General features: G+C 44.2%; 1 protein-coding gene across 6 annotated transcripts in view; it reads left to right on the top strand.

The window, feature by feature from the left end:
• Positions 1-26477, top strand: part of LOC139557414 (histone deacetylase 7-like) — a 91818-nt gene that overhangs the window by 57449 nt on the left and 7892 nt on the right. For 5 of the 6 annotated variants that reach the window (XM_071372189.1, XM_071372186.1, XM_071372188.1 and 2 more), the window contains 19 exons: positions 10949-11130; positions 11411-11498; positions 12942-13062; positions 14975-15075; positions 15669-15791; positions 15957-16081; positions 17267-17368; positions 17548-17719; positions 18065-18267; positions 18465-18665; positions 18882-19092; positions 19348-19481; positions 19617-19737; positions 20330-20379; positions 21304-21411; positions 21540-21595; positions 22861-22948; positions 24064-24183; positions 24420-24517. In XM_071372189.1, the coding sequence (XP_071228290.1) occupies positions 10949-11130; positions 11411-11498; positions 12942-13062; positions 14975-15075; positions 15669-15791; positions 15957-16081; positions 17267-17368; positions 17548-17719; positions 18065-18267; positions 18465-18665; positions 18882-19092; positions 19348-19481; positions 19617-19737; positions 20330-20379; positions 21304-21411; positions 21540-21595; positions 22861-22948; positions 24064-24183; positions 24420-24517 (2404 nt within the window). The remainder of the gene's footprint in view (positions 1-10948; positions 11131-11410; positions 11499-12941; positions 13063-14974; positions 15076-15668; positions 15792-15956; positions 16082-17266; positions 17369-17547; positions 17720-18064; positions 18268-18464; positions 18666-18881; positions 19093-19347; positions 19482-19616; positions 19738-20329; positions 20380-21303; positions 21412-21539; positions 21596-22860; positions 22949-24063; positions 24184-24419; positions 24518-26477) is intronic. The other variant, XM_071372187.1, reaches the window with a different exon arrangement.

The following is a 26477-nucleotide window of genomic DNA, read 5'->3' as shown; positions in this document are numbered from 1 at the left end:
TTAAAAATGATGATTTAAAAAAAATTAAAAAAGTGTGCAGTGCATCAACTCTTCATTTAACGGATTAAAGTTTGAATCGGACAGCAGCCAATCAAATTGTGCCAGCGGAGAAAAAGTTGCACATGGCAATGCAGAGCAATGTTGGTGGGTGAATTCAGATTGAGCCATTGGAAAGATGATACCCAAAAGTATTATTTTCGGACATACAGACTATGCTGTAGTCAACAAAAAACAGATTGCAACTTGCAAAACATGCAGGAAGAAAATGACAGACGGAGGAGCAACAACTTCCAACTTTGTTCGACATTTGAAGCTGCACAAAGAACGGTAAGTCGTGGCTAATATAGCCGACAGCTATATATATAACTTTGCTTGTGTAGCATGTAGGCTAACGTAACATTAAGTCAACGAGCCTCTACACAGTCAGTCACTGAGGGAACGTGATCATTGCACCCAAGATTGAGCTACAACTGGCTAGGCAGTTGAACCAGGCGGGCTAGAAAACAGATGAGCACAAAGACAGGTGAAACAGATCAGGGTGTGACAATTTCTCTCATTACGGAGTCCTCTCTACACTGCCATCGAATAACCGCAGCAGCAGGGTTTGTGATGTTAGAAGTGGGAGGGTTTTTGGTTCGGTGTGTCAAAATAGGATAAGTACTTTTTTTTATATGCAGAACAATATCTTTATTGTGACATACAAAAATGCAACAGATCCTCTTCAATCTGCCATTTCTTACTGTCTATATTATATATTCATATAAATTATAAGTAATAACCTAAATAGTAATAATGAAATGCCATGATAATAAAAAAGTGTAATGGCTTGTTTAAAAAAATATACATATACAGTGGGGAGAACAAGTATTTGATACACTGCCGATTTTGCAGGTTTTCCTACTTACAAAGCATGTAGAGGTCTGTAATATTTATCATAGGTACACTTCAACTGTGAGAGACGGAATCTAAAACAAAAATCCAGAAAATCACATTGTATGATTTTTAAGTATTTAATTTGCATTTTATTGCATGACATAAGTATTTGATACATCAGAAAAGCAGAACTTAATATTTGGTACAGAAACCTTTGTTTGCAATTACAGAGATCATACGTTTCCTGGAGTTCTTGACCAGGTTTGCACACACTGCAGCAGGGATTTTGTCCCACTCCTCCATACAGACCTTCTCCAGATCCTTCAGGTTTCGGGGCTGTCGCTGGGCAATACGGACTTTCAGCGCCCTCCAAAGATTTTCTATTGGGTTCAGGTCTGGAGACTGGCTAGGCCACTCCAGGACCTTGAGATGCTTCTTACGGAGCCACTCCTTAGTTTCCCTGGCTGTGTGTTTCGGGTCGTTGTCATGCTGGAAGACCCAGCCACGACCCATCTTCAATGCTCTTACTGAGGGAAGGAGGTTGTTGGCCAAGATCTCGCGATACATGGCCCCATCCATCCTCCCCTCAATACGGTGCAGTCGTCCTGTCCCCTTTGCAGAAAAGCATCCCCAAAGAATGATGTTTCCACCTCCATGCTTCACGGTTGGGATGGTGTTCTTGGGGTTGTATTCATCCTTCTTCTTCCTCCAAACACGTCGAGTGGAGTTTAGACCAAAAAGCTCAATTTTTGTCTCATCAGACCACATGACCTTCTCCCATTCCTCCTCTGGATCATCCAGATGGTCATTGGCAAACTTCAGACGGGCCTGGACATGCCCTGGCTTGAGCAGGGGGACCTTGCGTGCGCTGCAGTATTTTAATCCATGACGGCATAGTGTGTTACTAATGGTTTTCTTTGAGACTGTGGTCCCAGCTCTCTTCAGGTCATTGACCAGGTCCTGCCGTGTAGTTCTGGGCTGATCCCTCACCTTCCTCATGATCATTGATGCCCCACGAGGTGAGATCTTGCATGGAGCCCCAGACCGAGGATGATTGACCGTCATCTTGAACTTCTTCCATTTTCTAATAATTGCGCCAACAGTTGTTGCCTTCTCACCAAGCTGCTTGCTTATTGTCCTGTAGCCCATCCCAGCCTTGTGCAGGTCTACAATTTTATCCCTGATGTCCTTACACAGCTCTCTGGTCTTGGCCATTGTGGAGAGGTTGGAGTCTGTTTGATTGAGTGTGTGGACAGGTGTCTTTTATACAGGTAACGAGTTCAAACAGGTGCAGTTAATACAGGTAATGAGTGGAGAACAGGAGGGCTTCTTAAAGAAAAACTAACAGGTCTGTGAGAGCCGGAATTCTTACTGGTTGGAAGGTGATCAAATACTTATGTCTTGCAATAAAATGCAAATTAATTACTTAAAAATCATACAATGTGATTTTCTAGATTTTTGTTTTAGATTCCGTCTCTCACAGTTGAAGTGTACCTATGATAAAAAGTACAGACCTCTACATGCTTTGTAAGTAGGAAAACCTGCAAAATCGGCAGTGTATCAAATACTTGTTCTCCCCACTGTATATTCGGAAGTAAATTCATATCAAAGTATACAAACAGAATTGTTACCTCCCCTTTTTACATAGGGCCTTAAAGGCCTAAGACAACAGTAACATTTCAACAAAATGGACACATCAAAAACAATACAGAAAGGAAAAACCAGTAACAAGGTGTAATCCAATAGTGATCTTTTGGGTCTTATTGCCTATGTGTGACGTTGTGTCAGTGACAATCCTCTCTAATTTGTTAATCTGTAGACTAGACTAATACTTAGAGGTAATAACTTGAATACTAATATTTAGATGCTACTGATAATAATGGTAGAAGTAAAGTTGCAGAGATAAAAGCCACTTGTTTCTTTCTGAATAGTTATGTCGGTGAACGTGTACATTGGCCTGGCCAAGTACCGTATCCTCAAATTCCAAGACTGTCACAGCCCTATTCAGTCCTTAAGTTTACAGGGCTATGCTACCTGTTGTAGCTGATGTGATGTGGTGTCCATCCTAAAAGTTGTGTTTGGCTGGAACAGTTCCGTTATGTTTCCACATGTTGAAAATAAAGGGCAGCTCCGAGACGTACACAGCACAGCTAACCCTGCAGGAAATCCTGTGCTGCAGACAGGAATGGCATGCCAGGGTTGACCTCGTGCACTAAACACACACACACACACACACACACACACACACACACACACACACACACACACACACACACACACACAGCAACAGGTGGGCCTGCAGGAAGAGGGAAGGAGGTGTTGAATTATACTGCGAGATGGTGAAAGACTCCTCCTCAGGAGTACAACACACACGTAGAGGGTGGGATCATAATAACACGGTGACTTTCTCAGGGGTGTCAGGTTGTCATAACAATCCCCTGCTTCGACCTCTCTCCCTTTTCTTATCCTCTCCTCTCCCCTCTGCTCTCTACCCTCTCCTCCTCTCCCCTCTCCTCTCCTCATATCCTCTCTCCCTGAGTGGAGATTATAAGAGTACATGGCCATTAAGGCCAGACTGTTCTTCAAGATATTCAAACCTTCATATATGACCAGCAGAGTCAAATAATAATCACAGCGTGCACTGAACTGAAGTGAACCCTTCCACTGTTGAACTTGACTTGTGTTTTCAGCTTGGGCCAGTATAGTGCTTTGTAGTGTGTCGTAGTGGAGTACATTTTGTATTAAAAAGGAACATTTTGGAAAGAGACAGTCAGATAATTGATACATTAGCATACACTGGAATGTAGACCAGAGGATACAGTGGTGATAGAGTGTGGTAGACAATGGTTGTATCCCTGGCTGTCACCACTGACACAGTTCTGTAGACTGGCTTCAATACTTTAGTGTGTGCAGAGTGACAAGACTTATCTACAAACCCTAAGGAACTGTGCACACTCAGACACACACACTCAGACACTGGGGGGGGGGGGGGGGGGCTTTTGCATTAAATGGGCAATCTGCAGTTGCTACATCCATTTTTGGACTTATTCATATGTACCCATTGATTCTTGAAGGATATAACTTATTCATGATATGTATCCATTGATTCTTGAAGGATATACAGTGGGGCAAAAAAGTATTTAGTCAGCCACCAATTGTGCAAGTTCTCCCACTTAAAAAGATGAGAGAGGCCTGTAATTTTCATCATAGGTACACTTCAACTATGACGGACAAAATGAGGGGGAAAAATCCAGAAAATCACATTGTAGGATTTTTTGGTGGAAAATAAGTATTTGGTCAATAACAAAAGTTTATCTCAATACTTTGTTATATACCCTTTGTTGGCAATGACAGAGGTCAAACGTTTTCTGTAAGTCTTCACAAGGTTTTCACACACTGTTGCTGGTATTTTGGCCCATTCCTCCATGCAGATTTCCTATAGAGCAGTGATGTTTTGGGGCTGTTGCTGGGCAACACGGACTTTCAACTCCCTCCAAAGATTTTCTATGGGGTTGAGATCTGGAGACTGGCTAGGCCACTCCAGGACCTTGAAATGCTTCTTACGAAGCCAGTCCTTCGTTGCCCGGGCGGTGTGTTTGGGATCATTGTCATGCTGAAAGACCCAGCCACGTTTCATCTTCAATGCCCTTGCTGATGGAAGGAGGTTTTCACTCAAAATCTCACGATACATGGCCCCATTCATTCTGTCCTTTACACGGATCAGTCGTCCTGGTCCCTTTGCAGAAAAACAGCCCCAAAGCATGATGTTTCCACCCCCATGCTTCACAGTAGGTATGGTGTTCTTTGGATGCAACTCAGCATTCTCCAAACACGACGAGTTGAGTTTTTACCAAAAAGTTCTATTTTGGTTTCATCTGACCATATGACATTCTCCCAATCTTCTTCTGGATCATCCAAATGCTCTCTAGCAAACTTCAGACGGGCCTGGACATGTACTGGCTTAAGCAGGGGGACACGTCTGGCACTGCAGGATTTGAGTCCCTGGCGGCGTAGTGTGTTACTGATGGTAGGCTTTGTTACTTTGGTCCCAGCTCTCTGCAGGTCATTCACTAGGTCCCCCCGTGTGGTTCTGGGATTTTTGCTCACCGTTCTTGTGATCATTTTGACCCCACGGGGTGAGATCTTGCGTGGAGCCCCAGATCGAGGGAGATTATCAGTGGTCTTGTATGTCTTCCATTTCCTAATAATTGCTCCCACAGTTGATTTCTTCAAATCAAGCTGCTTACCTATTGCAGATTCAGTCTTCCCAGCCTGGTGCAGGTCTACAATTTTGTTTCTGGTGTCCTTTGACAGCTCTTTGGTCTTGGCCATAGTGGAGTTTGGAGTGTGACTGTTTGAGATTGTGGACAGGTGTTTTTTATACTGATAACAAGTTCAAACAGGTGCCATTAATACAGGTAACGAGTGGAGGACAGAGGAGCCTCTTAAAGAAGAAGTTACAGGTCTGTGAGAGCCAGAAATCTTGCTTGTTTGTAGGTGACCAAATACTTATTTTCCACCATAATTTGCAAATAAATTCATTAAAATCCTACAATGTGATTTTCTGGAATTATTTTTCTCATTTTGTCTGTCATAGTTGAAGTGTACCTATGATGAAAATTACAGGCCTCTCTCATCTTTTTAAGTGGGAGAACTTGCACAATTGGTGGCTGACTAAATACTTTTTTGCCCCACTGTAACTTATTCATGATATGTACCCATTGATTCTTGAAGGATGTAACTTATTAATAAGTGTGGTGCTGTAAATGGCAAACCGTCTTACCACACCCTTCCAGAACCCCAGCTGGGCTCTATTAGCCTCCTAACTGGGAAGGTTCTGGAGGGGCGTGGTAAGACGGTTTGCCCTTTACAGCACCACAATGCCTCATGAGTTAGTTCAACTGTCATACTCCATCAGAACCCAAAATATAAGCTTGTTTTACTCCAATATTTGTAAACAAAGTCAATGTAAACAAACACTGTATAGCCTCAACATATTTTTTAATTCATGGATGGTCAGTTCTTTTGTTGTTGCTTTTTACAGTAGCAGTGGTTCACTTTGTTATCGTTTCAACTGCGAATATCTTCAGCAAGGTTACTTTTTAAAAACTGCATACACATTATGCTCAGATATATTCAAGCCTTTTTTCCTTGGAGGATGTTGTTTGTGCTACATATCCTCTCGGCCGATGGATCAGGACCTCTGATGAGGACAAACAAAAGTCACCATTGAAATTAGCAGCAAAGCCTGAAAGAAATGTTCCTCCCACCCCAAAATAGATGTGGAATCCATGCCAATTAGAGACTCCATTCCAGTCAGGATCAACAAGAGGAGGGGGAGGGAAGGAGGGAGAGTGGGAAGAGGGGGGATGGAGGGAGAAGGATGGAGGGGGAGGTGTCTGACCAAAGTGGAGCAGATGTCACTTGGTCAACACTTCCTGTTTTGTTGGCCTTTTTATTTTGAGACGGCTAATTTGGAGGGCCAGCCAGTCGCTGAGTCTATGTGTGGAGCTGGGCCTGAGATTTACACTGACACTTTGGCTCTATGTGTGGAGCTGGGCCTGAGATTTACACTGACACTTTGGCTCTATGTGTGGAGCTGGGCCTGAGATTTACACTGACACTTTGGCTCCCATTGTTCCCGTTTCTCTTTTCTCCTAGCAGACCTGACCACAGAGGACATCACTCAGCTTCAGCTCAGTGTGTCTCAGTCTGCGTGCCTCCATCACCACAGACTTGCCACAACTATCTTTTTACCAGACTTTACTTGTTTTGTAACCCCAAAATAAGGACACAAATCAGCAGTTCACATCTGTGTTAGTTTTTTTCTTCCTGGATGTGTGTACTTCAGGTTTGTACTACAGTTATGATAGTGTACAAATCATTTATTCATGCAGAATGAACATGTCAACTCATGAGTGGTGATAGAGGTCAAGTGGGTCAAGTTACAGAAAGACTCTTGGTTTCATACTTTCTCAATCAGTCATTCTGTGAATCTGCCTAATAATCTTGAGGGACCAGAGGGATAGAGGTTCCTGTACACACTGGTCATACTGGTAGAACCGATCTAGGGCGAAGAACGATAGAGTTCTGGGAAGGAGATGAGGAGGAGAGACTGATTGTCTGTTCAGTGTCCAGTGGGACTCATCCTAGCCCTGAACCAGGCTTCAACAGACACATCTGATCTTCATCATCACATCACACCATGACTTGTTGGCTCTGAGGAACAGTTTGTCCATCCGCCAGTTTCCCATTTCAGACACTCATTGTCAAGACGCACAGTTGACCTGTGAGTAGGGCTGACTGTATTACCGCCACACCGCCAGTCATGTATCACTAACATTGAATGGCTGCTGCCAACATACTGACTCAAATCTCTAGCCACTTTAATCATTAAAAATTGGATGTAATAAATGTATCACTAGCAACTTTAAACAATGCCACTTTATATAATGTTTACATACCCTACATTACTCATCTCATATGTATATACTGTACTCTATACTATCTACTGCATCTTGCCTATGCCGTTCGGCCATCGCTCATCCATGTATTTTTATGTACATATTCTTATTCATTCCTTTACACTTGTGTGTATAAGGTAGTTGTTGTGAAATTGTTAGATTACTTGTTAGATATTACTGCATGGTCGGAACTAGAAGCACAAGCATTTTGCTACACTCGCATTAACATCTGCTAATCATGTGTATGTGACAAATAAAATATGAAAAATAGAAAACCCTTTTGCAAATATGTTAGCACAGCTGAAAACTCTCTTCACTGTTGATGTTGAGACTGGTGTTTTGCAGGTACTATTTAATGAAGCTGCCAGTTGAGGACTTGTGATGCATCTGTTTCTCATACTAGACACTCTAATGTATTTGTACACTTGCTCAGTTGTGCACAGTTTTCAGCTGTGCTAACATAATTGCAAAAGGGTTTTCTAATGATCAATTAGCCTTTTAAAATTATAAACTTGTATTCGTTTTTAACACAACGTGCCGTTGGAACACAGGCGTGATGGTTGCTGATAATGGGCCTCTGTACGCCTATGTAGATATTCCATAAATCTGCCGTTTCCAGCTACAATAGTCATCTACAACATTAACAATGTCTTCACTGTATTTCTGATCAATTTAATGTTATTTTAATGGACAGAACATTTGTTTTTCTTTCAAAAACAAGGACATTTCTAAGTTACCCCAAGCTTTTGAACGGTAGTGTATCTCTTGATTTCCAAGGCATTTGGAAATCAAGGTTTGTATCATTCACAAGTTTCTAGTATATTGGACCTCTTTCAAATGATCACTTTTATGCTTGACATAGTGTCACGATCGTTGTTAGGTGAAAGAGAGGACCAAGGCGCAGCGTGATATAGATACATCTTCTTTATTTAGAAGATGAAAATGAACACTAATACACACTAAACTAAAACCACAAACGTGAAGCTACAAACGAAAGTGCAGACACAAGCTACTAACGTCAAACATAGACAATTACCCACAACCTGTCTAATGCCTATGGCTGCCTTAAATATGTCTCTCCATCAGAGACAACGATAGACAGCTGTCTCTAATTGAGAACCAATCCAGGCAACCATAGACATACATAAACACCTACACTGAACACAACCCCATGAAATCTACAAAAAAAAACTATACAATACAAACACCCTATACGAGACAAAAACACACAAACATCCCCCATGTCACACCCTGACCTAAAATAATAAAGAAAACAAAGATAACTAAGGCCAGGGCGTGACACATAGACAATTCATATGCACACTTGCTCCGGAATGGGAAAAATTGCCTTTCTATTTTATTTAGTTAAGTTCAATTATATTTCTTACTATAAAATCATATAATATAACATAGAGGCAAGGGACTTATAAGTATATATTTTCTGCTTAATGAACAAGCCTACAGCCTATGGCATGGAGCATTGCCAGATAACATACAGTAGACCAACTCATATTCTATTCTTCTGAAATACATTTTATTCATATTATAATGTTTGTTTAGACCTGGCTAAACTAAATAATGGATTTATTGTGATGGTGTATATTAAATTGATTTATTATACTTTTTTAAGTGTATATGTTCCAAAGGCACACATCAGTGGCTTGTATGCAGTTTGTATGTTTGGAGGCCTGGAGATGCTAAATGTGTTTATGTTAATTAACGGTCAATTACCGTGAGACAGGCAGTCTTTTGCATGACAATAACCAGATGACAAAATGTCATGACTGCCACAGCCGTACCTGTGGGAGGGTCAGCCAAACAGGGTCTCTTTCTCACAGCACACACAGGCACACACACACACCCCCACTTTCCCGGTAGGATCCATTACTGTGGAAACTGAAGGCGAGTCTTAAGTGTCTTTCTTGTGAGAAACAAAATAGTTGTGTAGGTAAATGTGGTCCCTCTCTTTGTGTGTTCTAAATATAGTTGGTAGTGGGAGAGAGATGGAAACAGGAAAGACACTGGTGTTTTCTGCTGATGAGTGGCCCCCTCTGTTTCCTTGTATGAGTCGCTGCTGTTACGTTCCTGGAATAATCCACGTGTTCTTCCGACTCCCGAATCTCACACTGTTCGCTATATAGTACACTACTTTTGACTAGGGCCCATAGGGCTGTGGTCAAAAGTAGTGCACTATATAGGGAATAGGGTGCCATTTGAACGCATGCACAGAGCCTGTTGACTCCTTGTCAAGATGGATTTAAATCATTCCAAACATTGATGGTGTTCATGCAGCCCCTGCCAAGTCTTTCTCCTTCCTCCACTCCAGCCTCCTAATATGGAGGCCCTAAACCCAGGGCTGTGTCAGAACATGTTAGGGCACAGGTGTTACAGCTGCATTTAAACACAAACAACAACTGGACTTTGACAGACACACCACATTCTTACACAGAAACACACTACAGCGTGCGCACTCACGCAAAGACACACCTCATCAGGTGTTGTGAAAAGCAAATGTTTCAGTCTATTGATAAAGACATCGTTTTATTGTTGGTTCATTAGCAGTGGGGAGTGATTGATGTAGTCTAACAGTAATAGTCTAGTGAACAATGAACTGTTTGTTTAATGATACAGTATACGTTGATGCTGTGCACTGTGAGAGCCTGTAAACAGCCCTTTGATTTCCATGGACGTCCGAACTAAAGCATGAGTTACATCATCCATTTTCCCCGTTCAGGGGTTGAGAGTACACAGCTGGCTATAGCAGTGTGTATGAAGGAGGCTTTTCTCCTCAAACACAGTGCGCACCACACTAAACACTAACGTTGAGAATTGCCAGGGACCTCACGAAATGATATTATCACAATGCTTAGGTGGCGATTACAATATATATTGCGATTCTCACAATTCAACAGCGGTATTAATGGAATCTACGGTCTCTCACCCTCAGTCACGACACACAACCTCTTTAACCCAGCTGTGAGGTGAAGTTCTCCTGCCTGCAGATCTTTACCCGAGACAGAAACACTCAGTGTTTATACAGTATTTTACCCTTTCACTTTTTTTTTTACTGGTGCTGCTCATAATTTGGATACAGGCTTTCAAGTCAACTTTCATGAGTGATATGTACATAATTTGACTCAGACACTTGAGACCTGGCATGTAGTTATTAACTCTCTACCCAAGACTTGCTGGGAAATGTCATGTCAAGTCTTTTTATTTATTTTTTTGTCTGTATGCGGGTGCAAGTGCGTGTGCACGTGTCAATACTGTGTAGGAAGACCTGCATCTCTTTCCCAAACCCTTCCTGGATCCTGTTGAACGTGGTGAGGCATCTTTCCCACTGACTCCCCCATGCAATGCAAATGTCCCAGAGCAGCATGCAAAGCCATAAACATCTGCCATTTATGTCACTGAAGAATGTAGAGTTAGGAGAGGAGTGCAGCCCAGTGGAGGAACATCGAGCCCTGGGAGTTAAGTGTTACTGCTGTACTGTATGAAAACACTTGATCTGAAGTCCAGAGGTTGGTAGTAAGGAATGGATTTTCTGAGAAACTCAACACTCTTCCCTCCCTCCCTCCCTCCCTCCCTCCCTCCCTCCCTCCCACTATCAGAGTCCTCGGTGTCGGCACCCCTGGGGTCAGTCCCCATGGACCTGCGTGTGACGGAGCGTGTGATGCGGCCGGGTTCGGACACAGCCCTGCTGACGCCCCTGCACCCCCCGCTGCTCCTCAGCCCCTTCTCCCCCCAGCCCTGCACCCCTTTCTCGCAGCAGCAGCTGCACCAGCACATACGGGTACGTTCTGTATGGCTATGCCCACTCCCAGCACACAGTCACCAAACACTCACACACTGAAGCCCCTGGAATCCATGCATTTCAGTACATGTACTGTATTTAATGTTTAATGCCTGCAATGTTTACATTTGTGCAAATCATATTAGTAATGACTTTCATGCTCCATTCAAGCTCATTAGTCCAACTCTTTCTGTCACCCATATGTCACACATTCCCAGTTCAGAGGGGCACTTTTTCCTGTTTCCACACATGCTTTACTGAGTGTCTCATCTTATTTCAGTTCAACATGGAACAACGGAGACGTGAGCAGGAGCAGGAGAAACAGCAAGAGCTGCAGCAGCTGTGGCACAAGGACAAGAGCCAACAGAGTGAGTTTTACTGTGTGTGTGTGTTTAGTTGTACTATCCTTGTGGGGACCAGAAGTCCTCACAAAGACTGTAAAACAAGGGACAATTCAGACAAGTGTGGACATTTCGCTGGTCCCCAGAAGGATAAAGGCTATTTTAGGCTCATTTACAATTAGGGTTAGGGTTAGTGGTTAAGGGTAGGTTAGGTGTAGGAAAATTTGGATTTTGAATGGGAATCAATTGTTTGGTTCCCACAAGGATACAAAAACATACATGTGTGTGTGTGCTTGTACACTGTAGTATTGTTGCCCTGATTTGAAAATGTTCTGCACAATCTGGTGTAAAGAGAAATAGATCCATCAATGTCACTTCCACAAGATAAACATCCTGCACACACACAAACATAAACACAGATCAACACACACACACTCTGCAAATGTACATTTTCACCCCAACTAACCAAAGAATGCCTTGTGCAGAAAAAACATGTAGACCCACCCATTTGAGAGGCATTTCCCTCTGCCTTTTCCCAGCAAATTGAGTCATCATCAATTGCACCTATACAAAAAGAATACCAAATCTCTTACAACAAGCAGAGGAAAACAGTCATGTTGTGCTCTGTCTTTGTGTGGCCATAAATACATCTGTGTGGTCTCTGAGCATTCCTCCAGTCAGACAGTATCTGGTAGGGCCCTGAAGAGGAGGGGAGAGGATGAGCTGAGTAATGTTGTTTTGACCTCTGCCCTGTGGGTCCCAAACCTGGTTCTCTGTGAGTGGCTGTCAATGGACCATTGTGGCTCTGAGCTGCTTATCTCTGTGTTTTGTGGGCTGGAGCTGAGGCATGCTAGACATCACGTGTTACCTCGTCCTCACACAGAGCCCACTGTTCCCGTTGCGTTACACACACACACACACACACACACACTGGGAAGGTCAGGTCCATCTGTGGATAGAGGGAGAGACTAATAGAGGGCCATTCCCATTGTTTATTTTATTTATTTATTTCACCTTTATTTAACCAGGTAGGCTAGTTGAGAACTAGTTCTCATTTACAACTGCGACCTGGCCAAGATAAAGCAAAGCAGTTCGACACATATAACAACACAGAGTTACACATGGAATAAACAAACATACAGTCAATAATACAGTAGAAAAAGTCTATAAACAGTGTGTGCAAATGAGTTAGGATAAGGGAGTTAAGATAAGGGAGTTAAGGCAATAAACAGACCATGGTGGCGAAGTAATTACAATATAGCAATTAAACACTGGAATGGTAGATGTGCAGAAGATGAATGTGCAAGTAGAGATACTGAGGTGCAAAGGAGCAAGATAAATAAATAAATACAGTATGGGGATGAGGTAGTTGTGACAGGAGGAGTGTCATACTGTATATAGTCTATCTTCAGTTACCAGACCCTGCAGAGAGATTGGTCTGATGGTCTCTATATCTGTGTTGATTGACAGGTGCCGTGGCCAGTTCCCTGGTGAAGCAGAAGCTCCAGGAGGTGATTCTGAAGAAGCAGAAACAACAAGCCCTGGGAAGAACCAGCTCCAACCCTCTCAGTGGTCCCCCTGTGGGCTACAGGTGAGAACTCTTTACACCTTCAGTAGCATGTGGGCTACAGGTCAGAACTCTTTACACCTTCAGTAGCATGTGGGCTACAGGTCAGAACTCTTTACACCTTCAGTAGCATGTGGGCTACAGGTCAGAACTCTTTACACCTTCAGTAGCATGTGGGCTACAGGTGAGAACTCTTTACACCTTCAGTAGCATGTGGGCTACAGGTGAGAACTCTTTACACCTTCAGTAGCATGTGGGCTACAGGTCAGAACTCTTTACACCTTCAGTAGAATGTGGGCTACAGGTGAGAACTCTTTACACCTTCAGTAGCATGTGGGCTACATGTGAGAACTCTTTACACCTTCAGTATCATGTGGGCTACAAGTCAGAACTCTTTACACCTTCAGTAGCATGTGGGCTACAGGTCAGAACTCTTTACACCTTCAGTAGCATGTGGGCTACAAGTCAGAACTCTTTACACCTTCAGTAGCATGTGGGCTACAGGTCAGAACTCTTTACATCTTCAGTAGCATGTGGGCTACAGGTGAGAACTCTTTACACCTTCAGTAGCATGTGGGCTACAGGTGAGAACTCTTTACACCTTCAGTAGCATGTGGGCTACAAGTCAGAACTCTTTACACCTTCAGTAGCATGTGGGCTACATGTGAGAACTCTTTACATCTTCAGTAGCATGTGGGCTACAAGTCAGAACTCTTTACACCTTCAGTAGCATGTGGGCTACAGGTGAGAACTCTTTACACCTTCAGTAGCATGTGGGCTACAGGTGAGAACTCTTTACACCTTCAGTAGCATGTGGGCTACATGTGAGAACTCTTTACATCTTCAGTAGCATGTGGGCTACAGGTGAGAACTCTTTACCTCAGTAGCATGTGGGCTACAGGTGAGAACTCTTTACACCCTCAGTAGCATGTGGGCTACATGTGAGAACTCTTTACATCTTCAGTAGCATGTGGGCTACAGGTGAGAACTCTTTACATCTTCAGTAGCATGTGGGCTACATGTGAGAACTCTTTACATTTTCAGTAGCATGTGGGCTACAGGTGAGAACTCTTTACACCTTCAGTAGCATGTGGGCTACATGTGAGAACTCTTTACATCTTCAGTAGCATGTGGGCTACAGGTGAGAACTCTTTACACCTTCAGTAGCATGTGGGCTACAGGTGAGAACTCTTTACATCTTCAGTAGCATGTGGGCTACAAGTCATAACTCTTTACACCTTCAGTAGCATGTGGGCTACAGGTGAGAACTCTTTACACCTTCAGTAGCATGTGGGCTACATGTGAGAACTCTTTACATCTTCAGTAGCATGTGGGCTACAGGTGAGAACTCTTTACACCTTCAGTAGCATGTGGGCTACAGGTGAGAACTCTTTACATCTTCAGTAGCATGTGGGCTACAAGTCATAACTCTTTACACCTTCAGTAGCATGTGGGCTACAGGTGAGAACCCTTTACACCCTCAGTAGCATGTGGGCTACATGTGAGAACTCTTTACACCTTCAGTAGCATGTGGGCTACATGTGAGAACTCTTTACATCTTCAGTAGCATGTGGGCTACAGGTGAGAACTCTTTACACCTTCAGTAGCATGTGGGCTACAGGTGAGAACCCTTTACACCCTCAGTAGCATGTGGGCTACAAGTCAGAACTCTTTACACCTTCAGTAGCATGTGGGCTACAGGTGAGAACGCTTTACATCTTCAGTAGCATGTGGGCTACAGGTGAGAACCCTTTACACCCTCAGTAGCATGTGGGCTACATGTGAGAACTCTTTACACCTTCAGTAGCATGCTTTCATTTTTTACCATTACATTATGTGTCAGTATGTGTGTTGTGCTGAGTCATTTCACCTTGATTTCAGTTTCCAATTGATTATCCGACTGACTGTGTTGTGTGTCTGTGTTTTGTTTCTGTAGGGAGCTGGTTCCAGACCCCAGTGGGCCGCCCCAGCCTCTAGTGTCCTCCCCCGCACAGGGTTCCAGCGACGGCTCAGATGACACTCCTCTACGCAGGGCAGGTGAGACAGACACACACACACACACACACACACACACACACACACACACACACACACACACTAAACCAGGTGTTTGCCATGCAAATGTTTAGTTCTCACATGCCTTGTGCCTCAGGGCCTGATGCTATGAGGCTACACTCTTCAATTAGCCCATAAGATCCTTGTTACAAAGCTGTAATGCTGTAATCTGAAGCACGGTTGCCTGCCCTACACACAGCCCAGAGAGATGACTGACAGAGTATTCATTATAACACAGTTTTGACACACAGTTAATTAGCCACGTGGCTGCACACTACTTCATCACTGTCATCCTGTTCATAATACCTGTTTGGAATCGGATCTAGGCTTCACAATGCCTGTAGAACCTGTTTTAGAGAAGCTCACGGTAAATCTAAATGTTTCCTACATATGGTACATTCTGTACATCAGCAGAATTAAACTGCTGAGAATGTATGAATGGACAGGAAATTCTATCTCTCAATGGTATTGATCCTCATTTCTACATTGTACTCAGCTACTAACTTTCTTTTGTATTGGATAGTTTTCGGAGACAGTAAATGTATACTAATGATGTTATCTCTGTCGTTGAGCAGCCTCAGAGCCCAACCTGAAGGTGAAACACAAGCTGAAGAAACACCTGAACACTCGTAAGAGTCCTCTGACACGCAAGGAGAGTGCCCCGTCCCCCATCAAACACCGGGTGCCCGACACTCTGGGTAGGTACCTCACTCCCCCAAACACTGCTGCCCGCTATACTCTGTGGTGCCAGGGCTAATAGAATGACTGAGATATGTTGTGTTATGAACTCTCTCATTTCCTCTCCCTTTCTCTCTCTCGCCCTTTCTCTCTCTCCCTCCCTTTCCCCCTTTTTCTCTCTGCAGACTCGTCCCCCAGCAGCAGTAGCACGCCAGTGTCTGGCTGCAGCTCGCCTAACGACAGTCTACCCAATGAGAACGGAGTGCTGCAATCTGTTGGCGGGCTGTCCCATGAGGTTATTATCCGATTGGTATTTACCCAGCCTCCCTTCCCCTACACACACACATACACCTATACATATGCATGAAGCTTTGATTCTCCTTTCTAGTGTGTTTGTGTGGAGATGGGACCAGTAGAGCCTTAGTTTCTGGACTGTTTGTTCAGTGTGTTTCTCTAGGCTATGCGGTCTGGGTAATGAAATGTTTAAAACAGTGATACTGGAGAAGGACATCTGTCTGTAGCCCTGTAGCTGAACACAACACCAGATCACCTAATCAAACTCTCTCCACCTCGTTGAACACAACACCAGATCACCTAATCAAACTCTCTCCACCTCGTTGAACACAACACCAGATCACCTAATCAAACTCTCTCCACCTCGTTGAACACAACACCAGATCACCTAATCAAACTCTCTCCACCTTGTTGAACACAACACCTGATCTGGTCACCTAATCAAACTCTCTCCACCTCGTTGAACACAACACCAGATCACCTAATCAAACTCTCTCCACCTCGTTGAACACAACACCAGATCACCTAATCAAACTCTCTCCACCTCGTTGAACGCAACAACAGATCTGGTCATCTAATCAAACTCTCCACCTCGTCGTCTAGCCTTGGCTTATCAGAATAAGCAGGCTGTCCCACATGCATTTTGTATGATACTCTCACTTGTGTATACACTTAAACACTACACAAACACACACTCTCTCACACACACACACTCACTATTTACATTTACATTTACATTTAAGTCATTTAGCAGACGCTCTTATCCAGAGCGACTTACAAATTGGTGCATTCACCTTATGATATCCAGTGGAACAGCCACTTTACAATAGTGCATCTAACTCTTTTAAGGGGGAGGGGGGGGTTAGAAGGATTACTTTATCCTATCCTAGGTATTCCTTAAAGAGGTGGGGTTTCAGGTGTCTCCGGAAGGTGTCACTCCGGAATCACTATGTATTCACTAACATAAAATCACTTAAACACTACACAAACACACACTCTCTCACACACACACACACACTCACTATGTATTCACTAACATAAAATCACTTAAACACTACACAAACACACACTCTCTCACACACACACACACACACACACTCACTATGTATTCACTAACATAAAATCACCTGCTGAGGTACCTATCGGGTTTGAGAGTACACAGTCAAGGCAATATAGTTGAATTCATGTTGTGTCCCCTCAGGCCCAGAGACTGCTGCTCCAGGATGGGTCTCTAGCCCATTTCACCATCCAGAGTTCCTCTGTCCTACCCACCATCACCCTGGGCCTGCCAGCCAACGCCAGGGTAAGCATATCACACAACCTGAAGAAAAAGATGTAGACTTGTAGATGTTATGGAGGTTATGAATTAAATGCTTTTCATAATTATAATGAGATAGAGCAATTGTAAAAATAACAACACTAAGATTCTTCTTTGATAGCAACTAGTTAACTTATCGCCACATTCTCTGTGTATGTGTGCAGAGTGATGGAGACCTGTCCCGTCTGAAGGTGGGCCGGGTGCCTATGGTGGCGGGAGGCCAGTCTGTCTACCTTCCTCTGGGGACGGAGAAGCAGAGTGGGTCGCTGTCCCCTCACTTCCAGCCTGTCCTCATCCTGGAGCCCTCCGGACTGGTGCACGCCCCAATGCTCGCTGGTGAGACACCACAGGATTCACATACAATTCTGGCTTGTAATAAGTTTGACTTCCAATAAACATTGCCTTTGTATACGGTAGTGAAAATTCCTTTCACATGTAACTTGACTTTGACATAGAACAGGAGAAGTCCTTGCCAGGAATGTGTTACTTATAAAAGTCTGAAACAATACTGAATTGCTAAACTGGATTCTGTCGGCATTAGGACTTTTCTTCAGCCTCCTGTGAAAGAGCTATGGAGAAAATGTTTATGCTGCTGTCATAGGTATTGTGACACTGCCACCTTGTGGCCTTGACAAAGAGTCAGACTTATAGCCACACTCTGCCTGTCTCCTCTGGTCTCAGTTCCAGGCCTGGGCCCTGTTCCTCTGCAGTTTTCCCCCCAGACGGATCATCTGGCCCCGGAAGGGGGCCCTCACAAGCCTCTGAGCCGGACTCGCTCAGAGCCCCTGCCGCAGAGCCCCAGATCCCTACATCCCCATCTGCTGCAGCAGCACCACAACAGCCAACTATTGGAGAGACTTAAACAGCAGACACATCTGGGAAAGGTCAGTGACTTACACACCCTCACAAATCCCTCTTTGCTCACATATACTCTCATGCTCACTCACTCTGTTGTAATGGATTATCGATTTTTGTACAATCCACGGAGAGCTTCATCTGCCAGCAGCTGTCTTTTCTGGCAAAAATACATTGATAGAATTGAATGAATAAAGCTAAATGGATCATTATTTGTGTGTTCAAGCTGATGTCTAAGACCAGTGAGAAGCCTCGTCTCAAACAGATCCCCTCAGAAGACATGGACTCTGAGGAGGTGGGGCCAGCGCCCAGCGACATCTATCAGGGCAGAGCAAGGGCGGAGTCACTGAGGGGGGCGGAGCTCGTGTCTGCGGCAGACAGCCGGGGAGGACAGATCAACCTGCAACACACACTCATACTCAACCAGGTAAGATACAGACACAAAGAGGATGGTAGACGAACACTAGAACATGTCTCCTTGAACTTCCAGCAGAGAGCAGCAAAGGGTTTTATATTTTGTTCGTGCAGGTTTGGCATACTCTTGTGTATATAGATTTCTGTGGGTTGAAAATCACCACAATCTCTCTCTCTCTCTCTCTCGCTTTATCTGACTCTCTCGCTCTATCTCCCTCTTGCTCTCTAGTCGTTGCTATGGGAGAAACAGAAACAGCTGCAGCAGCTGCGTCGCCAGACAGCCCACATGGAGACACTGGCGGTACCCATTATGCTTGGCGGTGCCCACCGCCCCCTCTCCCGTACCCAGTCCTCGCCAGCCTCCACATCCCTCACGTTGCCAGACATACCCCTACCCCTGTCCACCCCAGAACCACAGAGCAAACCACGCTTCACCACCGGTAAGAAGTGGACCACACACACAGGCACACTGCCACCACGAGGACCTACCTAGGTGTATGTTATTATCCCTACTGTGGCTGTATTTCAATCTGAGGCCTGGTCAGGGATTCTCTGATAAGTTGATATTATTTAATTGCATTTGTTCGATTAGCTTTCTCATTGTGGTTAGATCTGTCTTATAGCTGTTGATTTGGAGGAAATAGTAGTAATCACTGGAAACAGTCATGTTAATGTCTGACTGTGTTTGGTTGCAGGTCTGGTTTATGACTCTCAGATGCTGAAGCACCAGTGCACATGTGGTGACAACAGCAGCCACCCAGAGCATGCTGGGAGGATCCAGAGTATCTGGTCACGTCTCCAGGAGAGAGGTCTCAGGGGCCAGTGTGAGGTACAAACATCACCATTATCATTACACACGTATTACACATACATCCATATCACTGATTACAAGTTACTAGAAGACACCATAGCTGTCTCCACCTGGTCCATTATCTGTTGCTCTGTCTGGTCTGTGTTCCAACAGACTATCCGAGGTAGGAAGGCCACTCTGGAGGAGCTGCAGTCGGTCCATTCAGAGCGTCATGTCCTTCTGTACGGCACCAACCCTCTCAACCGCCTCAAACTGGACAACCGCAAGCTGGCCGGTACGTCCTCACTACAGATGTTATGATGTACTGGTCTACTGCATCAGGCCTTGTGCCAGAAGCCTTTAGGTCAGTGGCTCCCAACGCTGGTCTTGAGCCCCTCTAACAGTACACATGTTTGTTGTAGCTCTAGACAAACATGCCTGATTCAACTCATTGTGGGCCTAAAGATTAGTTGACAAGTTGAATCAGGTGTGCTTGTCGGGGGCTACAATTAAAATGTGTGCTGTTGGGAGTACTCGAGGACCAGAGTTGGGAACCACTGCTTTACGTAACTGGTAACAGTTTGGCAACAGCACTGTAAAGTTAAGCTACTTGCTCTGGTGTCCCTAGTAACTCTGGTGTCCCTATTAACTCTGGTGTCCCTAGTAACTAGGGATTTGCCTTTGGTTAAAGTTACAGTATTGAAAGCACTTTGGAATCCGTTATGTTTAGTAGTCAACTCATTCATGTATTTAAGTTGTCACTACAGTGATGGTACACAAACGTACAGTAATGTCTGATACTCATTTCTAATGTAAAATTGTTTGAAAAGGAGCTGTTAACATTGATTGTTTGGTTAATAAAACCTCTTTGCATTTTTCTCCCTCAGGCATTCTCTCTCAAAGGATGTTTGTGATGCTGCCATGTGGAGGAGTAGGGGTACGTGAGAGGCCCAACACACACACACACACACACACACACACACACACACACACACACACACACACACACACACACACACACACACACACACACACACACATACAGTACACACACACACATACAGTATACATACGCATGCACAGACACACATTTTCCCCTAGCTCTCTCTCACTCACAACGCGCACAACATCTCTCGATTTCAGTTGGCAATTCTTCCCTCCAAGTCCTTGACAACGGATATATGATCCAGTCCATTCAGATTGATTAGAGTGATGGTAGTTGTTGATGTTGTTTCCAGGAGAGGGCCATGAGAAGACGAGGCGGTGGAAATGAAAGAGGAAAACATGAGTGCGTTGGGACATGTCAATAAATTGCCTGACGATCTCCATCGGACCATGACAATTCAAACTAATAGAAACAATATGCGCATGACGAGGGATAAAAGAAATGCCTCCAATTTCATTGTCTGAGCCAGACGGCTAGAAATGCGAGTTTGTGAACAAACAGAGAAAAAGAATGAAAGGATAGATAAAATGGAGTGGACAGGAGAATGTTTAAGTCCTGAGGGAATGACAACCCCTCAGGTCTGTATATACAACACCATGTATGCATGGTCCTGTTTCTTTTGTTGCTTGGATAGCAAATCTCTATGGCACAGAGTGTGTCTGCGTAAATATATCAGACAGCTATTTTATAGTCCGGTAAATGATTGAGGTGAGGTTTGTTTGCCTCCAAACCAGTGTGCCTGTAGTACTATTAGTTGGTGTTGTTTAAACCATGGAAAGAAAAACACTTCACCTGATACACTGTAACTCCCTGTAGCATGCTAGCAGATTCTAAACGCATGCTTACGACCGGTTCCATCAAGCTTGACTGCTGTCCTGTCACTCACCCTCATGTTGTTTTGTTTTTGATTGGCAGGTGGATAATGACACAATCTGGAACGAGTCTCATACATCCACGGCATCGCGCATGGCTGCAGGCAGCGTCACAGAGCTGGCCTTCAGAGTGGCCAAACGAGAACTCAAGGTAAGACACCGATCTGTACTCCACTCCTCATCCAATCACATTCTGGTCTGCCTCACCAACTGCCTTAGGCCACTTGACAAAGAATACTGAATGATAATCCTTTGTTTTGTTTGACTGTTTCTCTCCAGAATGGCTTTGCAGTGGTGAGACCCCCAGGCCACCATGCTGACCCCTCCAACCCAATGTGAGTCTGTTTCATATTCTCATATCTACTGTGTGTGTGTGTGTTGATTTTTGTGTATACCATACTCCTTGTGGTGGTGCGTGCCCAGGCTAACCACAGCGGGCTCTGCTGAGCTTTGCAGTGTCAGCAGCCTGTCTGACGATGGATATTTATGGGCTGATAGTGAAGCTGGGAAGGAGAAGAACAGAGAAGATTTATGCCTCTTCTCTACTCTCCTACGATTAGTGTGCTGAGTTGGCTCCTATGAATTCCACCATTTTCTCTCTTATCCTAACCACTATCATCTTGTATTGATAATGTATGTTTCTCTGCCCTCCACCCTGTCTCTCTTTCTCTCTCTGCCTCTCTCTGCCTCTCTCTCTCTCTCTCTCTCTCTCTCTCTCTCTCTCTCTCTCTCTCTCTCTCTCTCTCTCTCTCTCTGCCTCTCTGCCTCTCTCTCTCTGCCTCTCTGCCTCTCTCTCTCTGCCTCTCTGCCTCTCTGCCTCTCTCTCTCTGCCTCTCTCTCTCTGCCTCTCTCTCTCTGTCTCTCTCTCTCTCTCTCTGCCTCTCTCTCTCTCTCTCTGCCCCTCTCTCTCTCTCTCTGCCTCTCTCTCTCTCTCTCTGCCTCTCTCTCTCTCTCTGTCTCTCTCTCTCTCTCTCTCTCTCTCTCTCTCTCTCTCTGTCTCTCTCTCTCTCTCTCTCTCTCTCTCTCTCTCTCTCTCTCTCTCTGCCTCTCTCTCTCTCTCTCTTTCTCTCTCTCTCTCTCTCTCTCTCTCTCTCTCTCTCTCTCTCTCTTCTCTCTCTCTCTCTCTCTCTCTCTCTCTCTCTCTCTCTCTGCCTCTCTGCCTCTCTCTCTGCCTCTCTCTCTCTCTCTCTGCCTCTCTCTCTCTCTCTCTGCCTCTCTCTCTCTCTCTGCCCCTCTCTCTCTCTCTCTGCCCCTCTCTCTCTCTCTCTGCCTCTCTCTCTCTCTCTCTGCCTCTCTCTCTCTCTCTCTGCCTCTCTCTCTCTCTGCCTCTCTCTCTCTCTCTCTCTCTCTCTCTCTCTCTCTCTCTCTCTCTCTGCCTCTCTCTCTCTCTTTCTCTGCCTCTCTCTCTCTCTCTCTCTCTGCCTCTCTCTCTCTCTCTCTCTCTCTCTCTCTCTCTCTCTCTCTCTCTCTGCCTCTCTCTCTCTCTGCCTCTCTCTCTCTCTCCTCTCTCTCTCTCTCTCTCTCTGCCTCTCTCTCTCTCTCTGCATCTCTCTCTGCCACTCTCTCTGCCTCTTTCTCTCTCTCTGCCTCTCTGCTACAGGGGTTTCTGCTATTTCAACTCAGTGGCCATTGCAGCCAAACAGCTGCAACACAAACTGAGTGCCAACAAGATCCTCATCGTTGACTGGGTAAGGGACTACAGTTGGAGTGGTTGTAACATTAACAGTAGCAGCGCTATTTGTGTTGCTGGTGTCCTCGTCTCAGTTGACTTAGTACTATTTTGACAATAACTACTAGTACTGACCTTCATGATGTACTGTATGTATAAACACATGAATTATGTACAGGTAAATGCCAAAATAAAGGAAACACCAACATAAAATGTCTTAATAGGGTTTTGGGCCACCACGAGCCAGAACAGCTTCAATGAACCTCGGCATAGATTCTACAATTGTCTGGAACTCTATTGGAGGGATGCGACACCATTCTTCCATGAGAAATTCAATATATTGGTGTTTTGTTGATGTAGGTAGAAAACACTGTCAGGCGCCACTCCAGAATCGCTTTAAACCCCCTATGGTCCTTTGAGATCTGAAGTCTCTTCTAGCCATGGTAGCCAAAGTAATGAGCAACATTTTATACATAACCCTAAGCATTATGGGATGTTTTAATTGCTTAATTAACTCAGGAACCACACCTGTGTGGACACACTGCTTTTAATATACTTTGTATCCCTCATTTACTTGTGTTTCCTTTATTCTGGCAGTTACCTGTATGTGTAAACACAGGTACAGTATACACATGAGTTCTGTCTCACATTAGTTACTGGTACTATTGATTAGGCCTAGGATATGACATAACACGTACAGTATACACATGAGTTCTGTCTCACATTAGTTATTGGTACTATTGATTAGGCCTAGGATATGACATAACACGTACAGTATACACATGAGTTCTGTCTCACATTAGTTACTGGTTACTATTGATTAGGCCTAGGATATGACATAACACGTACAGTATACACATGAGTTCTGTCTCACATTAGTTCCTGGTACTATTGATTAGGCCTAGGATATGACATAACACGTACAGTATACACATGAGTTCTGTCTCACATTAGTTCCTGGTACTATTGATTAGGCCTAGGATATGACATAACACGTACAGTATACACATGAGTTCTGTCTCACATTAGTTACTGGTTACTATTGATTAGGCCTAGGATATGACATAACACGAGCCAGCAGTTATTGGTTTTAATGTTACCAAATGTTCTTTTCCATCTCTGTCCTGTTGCTAGGATGTTCACCATGGTAATGGGACCCAGGAAGTGTTTTACAATGATCCCAGTGTGCTGTATATCTCACTGCATCGCTATGACGACGGCAACTTCTTCCCTGGCAGCGGCGGGCCGGCTGAGGTAATTGACATCATTGGTTCAGCTCTACACGGTGAATTCTGCTAGTAGGCCCAGACGACGTCAAGAGAAACTCAAAGAGCTAGCTAGGTTCCTAAGTTACAGTGGAGAGATGTCTGTCGAGATTATACTACATGTGCTGTGCCTCTAGCACCTCTATGTTACTCTTATTGACAGTATCCTCCTCTCCATGGAGAATGCTTTGTCTCAGTAGGTCTCTGTGTGTGTCTGTGTTGTAGGTGGGATCTGGTGCTGGAGAGGGCTTCAATGTCAATGTGGCCTGGACTGGAGGTCTGGACCCCCCTATGAGTGATGCTGAGTACATCACTGCTTTTAGGTAAGACAGCTCCGACCAAGGTTATTATAGTAAACTGAAACTGAAACTAAAACAAAAACGAATCATGTAAAAAGTAAACAGAAATAAAACAATGAACCAACAGAAAATACTAAAACTGTTATCTTTGACTGACTCCAAAACGAACCAAAATAAAAACCATAATGAATTATGTTCAGTTTTTGTTCTCTTTCTTGAAAGTTTTGGCAAAAATATAATAGAGTTTTCAAGCAAGGTCACATTGAGATTCACTTTTACTGCAGTGGGCTAAATCAGCGTCACACGGAGTGAATAATTGGTAGTCTTAAACAAATCTACTTTGAAATAAAAGTATAGACCTAAAAAATGTATAACATTTTGAGTTTGCATCCCAATATTACACTTTATATACATCACAGAATATAAATATATCAAAACTGTTTGACATAGAAACACCGGATTTTTGTTGTGTTTTTATTATGAAATTATGAAAAATATGAACAACATTCCACCCATAGGGTCAAAGACGACGCTTTAGGTCATTGAATGCAGGAAAGGCGTGACGTTGCCACGGTGAGCGCCGCAGCTATTGGTCGCGTTCCCCTGCTCAGACCTTGCATGAATCAACCCCGTCAGCGACTGTGCAGTCGGGCACCAGATTGAGATAACATGTTGGTTGTGTTCCTTTACTACTCAGACGTTGTTGACGCATGCCAGATCTTACAATGCCTAGATAGATAGATAGATAGATAGATAGATAGATAGATAGATAGATAGATAGATAGATAGATAGATAGATAGATATTATACGTATCAGTTAACCACGTCATATGGTATAGCAGTATGGTGCCTCACTGCACATTCGATGACATGCACACAACCATTGGTTGATGCATGCAGCGTCTAAGCAGGGGAATGCGACCATGATGTGATTAGCTGATAGGTAAAATACCTATCCAGGTATTGTAAGATCTGGCAGGCGTCAGCAACGTCTGAGTAGAGAAACGTGCCCATTGAGATAAGTGCGATGCAAGACTGCTCTCACACAGTCACACAGAGTACCTGCGCATGTACACGGGTGTGCTTCACTCTGCTACAACATGGTAGCTTCAGGACCAAAACAGCAGAGAAGTTTAGCCTCACGTTTCAGCGCTCCTGGTTGTTGAGGAAATTGACCCTCTACTACTGTTTACTTGGTGCGTCTTTGTCATCTCGCTGGCTCTACATTTAAACCTAATGTAACTTGACCTGACCCATCACGTTGTTTTACTGCCCCCCAGTGGCAAGAAGTGACATCACCAAAAATGTATATGAAGCTATACGGACACGCATGTTGCCCAAATCAATGACGTATTTCTCACAGTTGAAAGTCGGGTGGAGACGAATGGTTCGTTTTATCAGTTGTCCTGATAACCCCTTCCCAGCCAGTGTTCCCAGCTAGCTAGTTTATGATGCAGCATGACGCTAGTTAAAAGGTGTAAAATGAAGTGATGTTTATTTCGATGGGTGAGGGAGAAACATCTTGGTCACCATCCTGATGTCACTGTGACATGCCGCATGTCGCTGGCGGTAGCTAATGTGGCGTAGCTAACGTGGCCATTTTGTTCCATCCCACTTGATTTTATTTTGATTAGGATAGCAGCCTACACGAGAAATAAATTGTAATATTGGTAGTAACCATCTGGGTGTCACCGTGATTCAGTCTACTGCTCACTGGGGAGAGTTTGCTCTTCAATTCGCCAAAACAACATGGGGCACAGTGTCCTTCACTCCAGTTTACCGAGCACTGCTGTCAATATACTGTAAATTGACTGACGCACTTCTGAATCCCAGTCATTTGAAGTGCATGTGTATGGTCCCAATTTTTTACATTTTAATAAGATTTTTTGTAAGATTAAATTGTCTCCAGGTTTGGTTGTTGTTGTATTAAACAGACATTTCACTGACACTTCCTCCATGGCACTTAATTGCCACCGGTGGGTAG

Source organism: Salvelinus alpinus, chromosome 28 (assembly GCF_045679555.1).
Source record: "Salvelinus alpinus chromosome 28, SLU_Salpinus.1, whole genome shotgun sequence".
In the NCBI taxonomy this organism is placed as follows: domain Eukaryota; kingdom Metazoa; phylum Chordata; class Actinopteri; order Salmoniformes; family Salmonidae; genus Salvelinus; species Salvelinus alpinus.
Note: the sequence above shows the minus strand (reverse complement) of the source record. Positions and strands in the feature narration are given on the sequence as shown.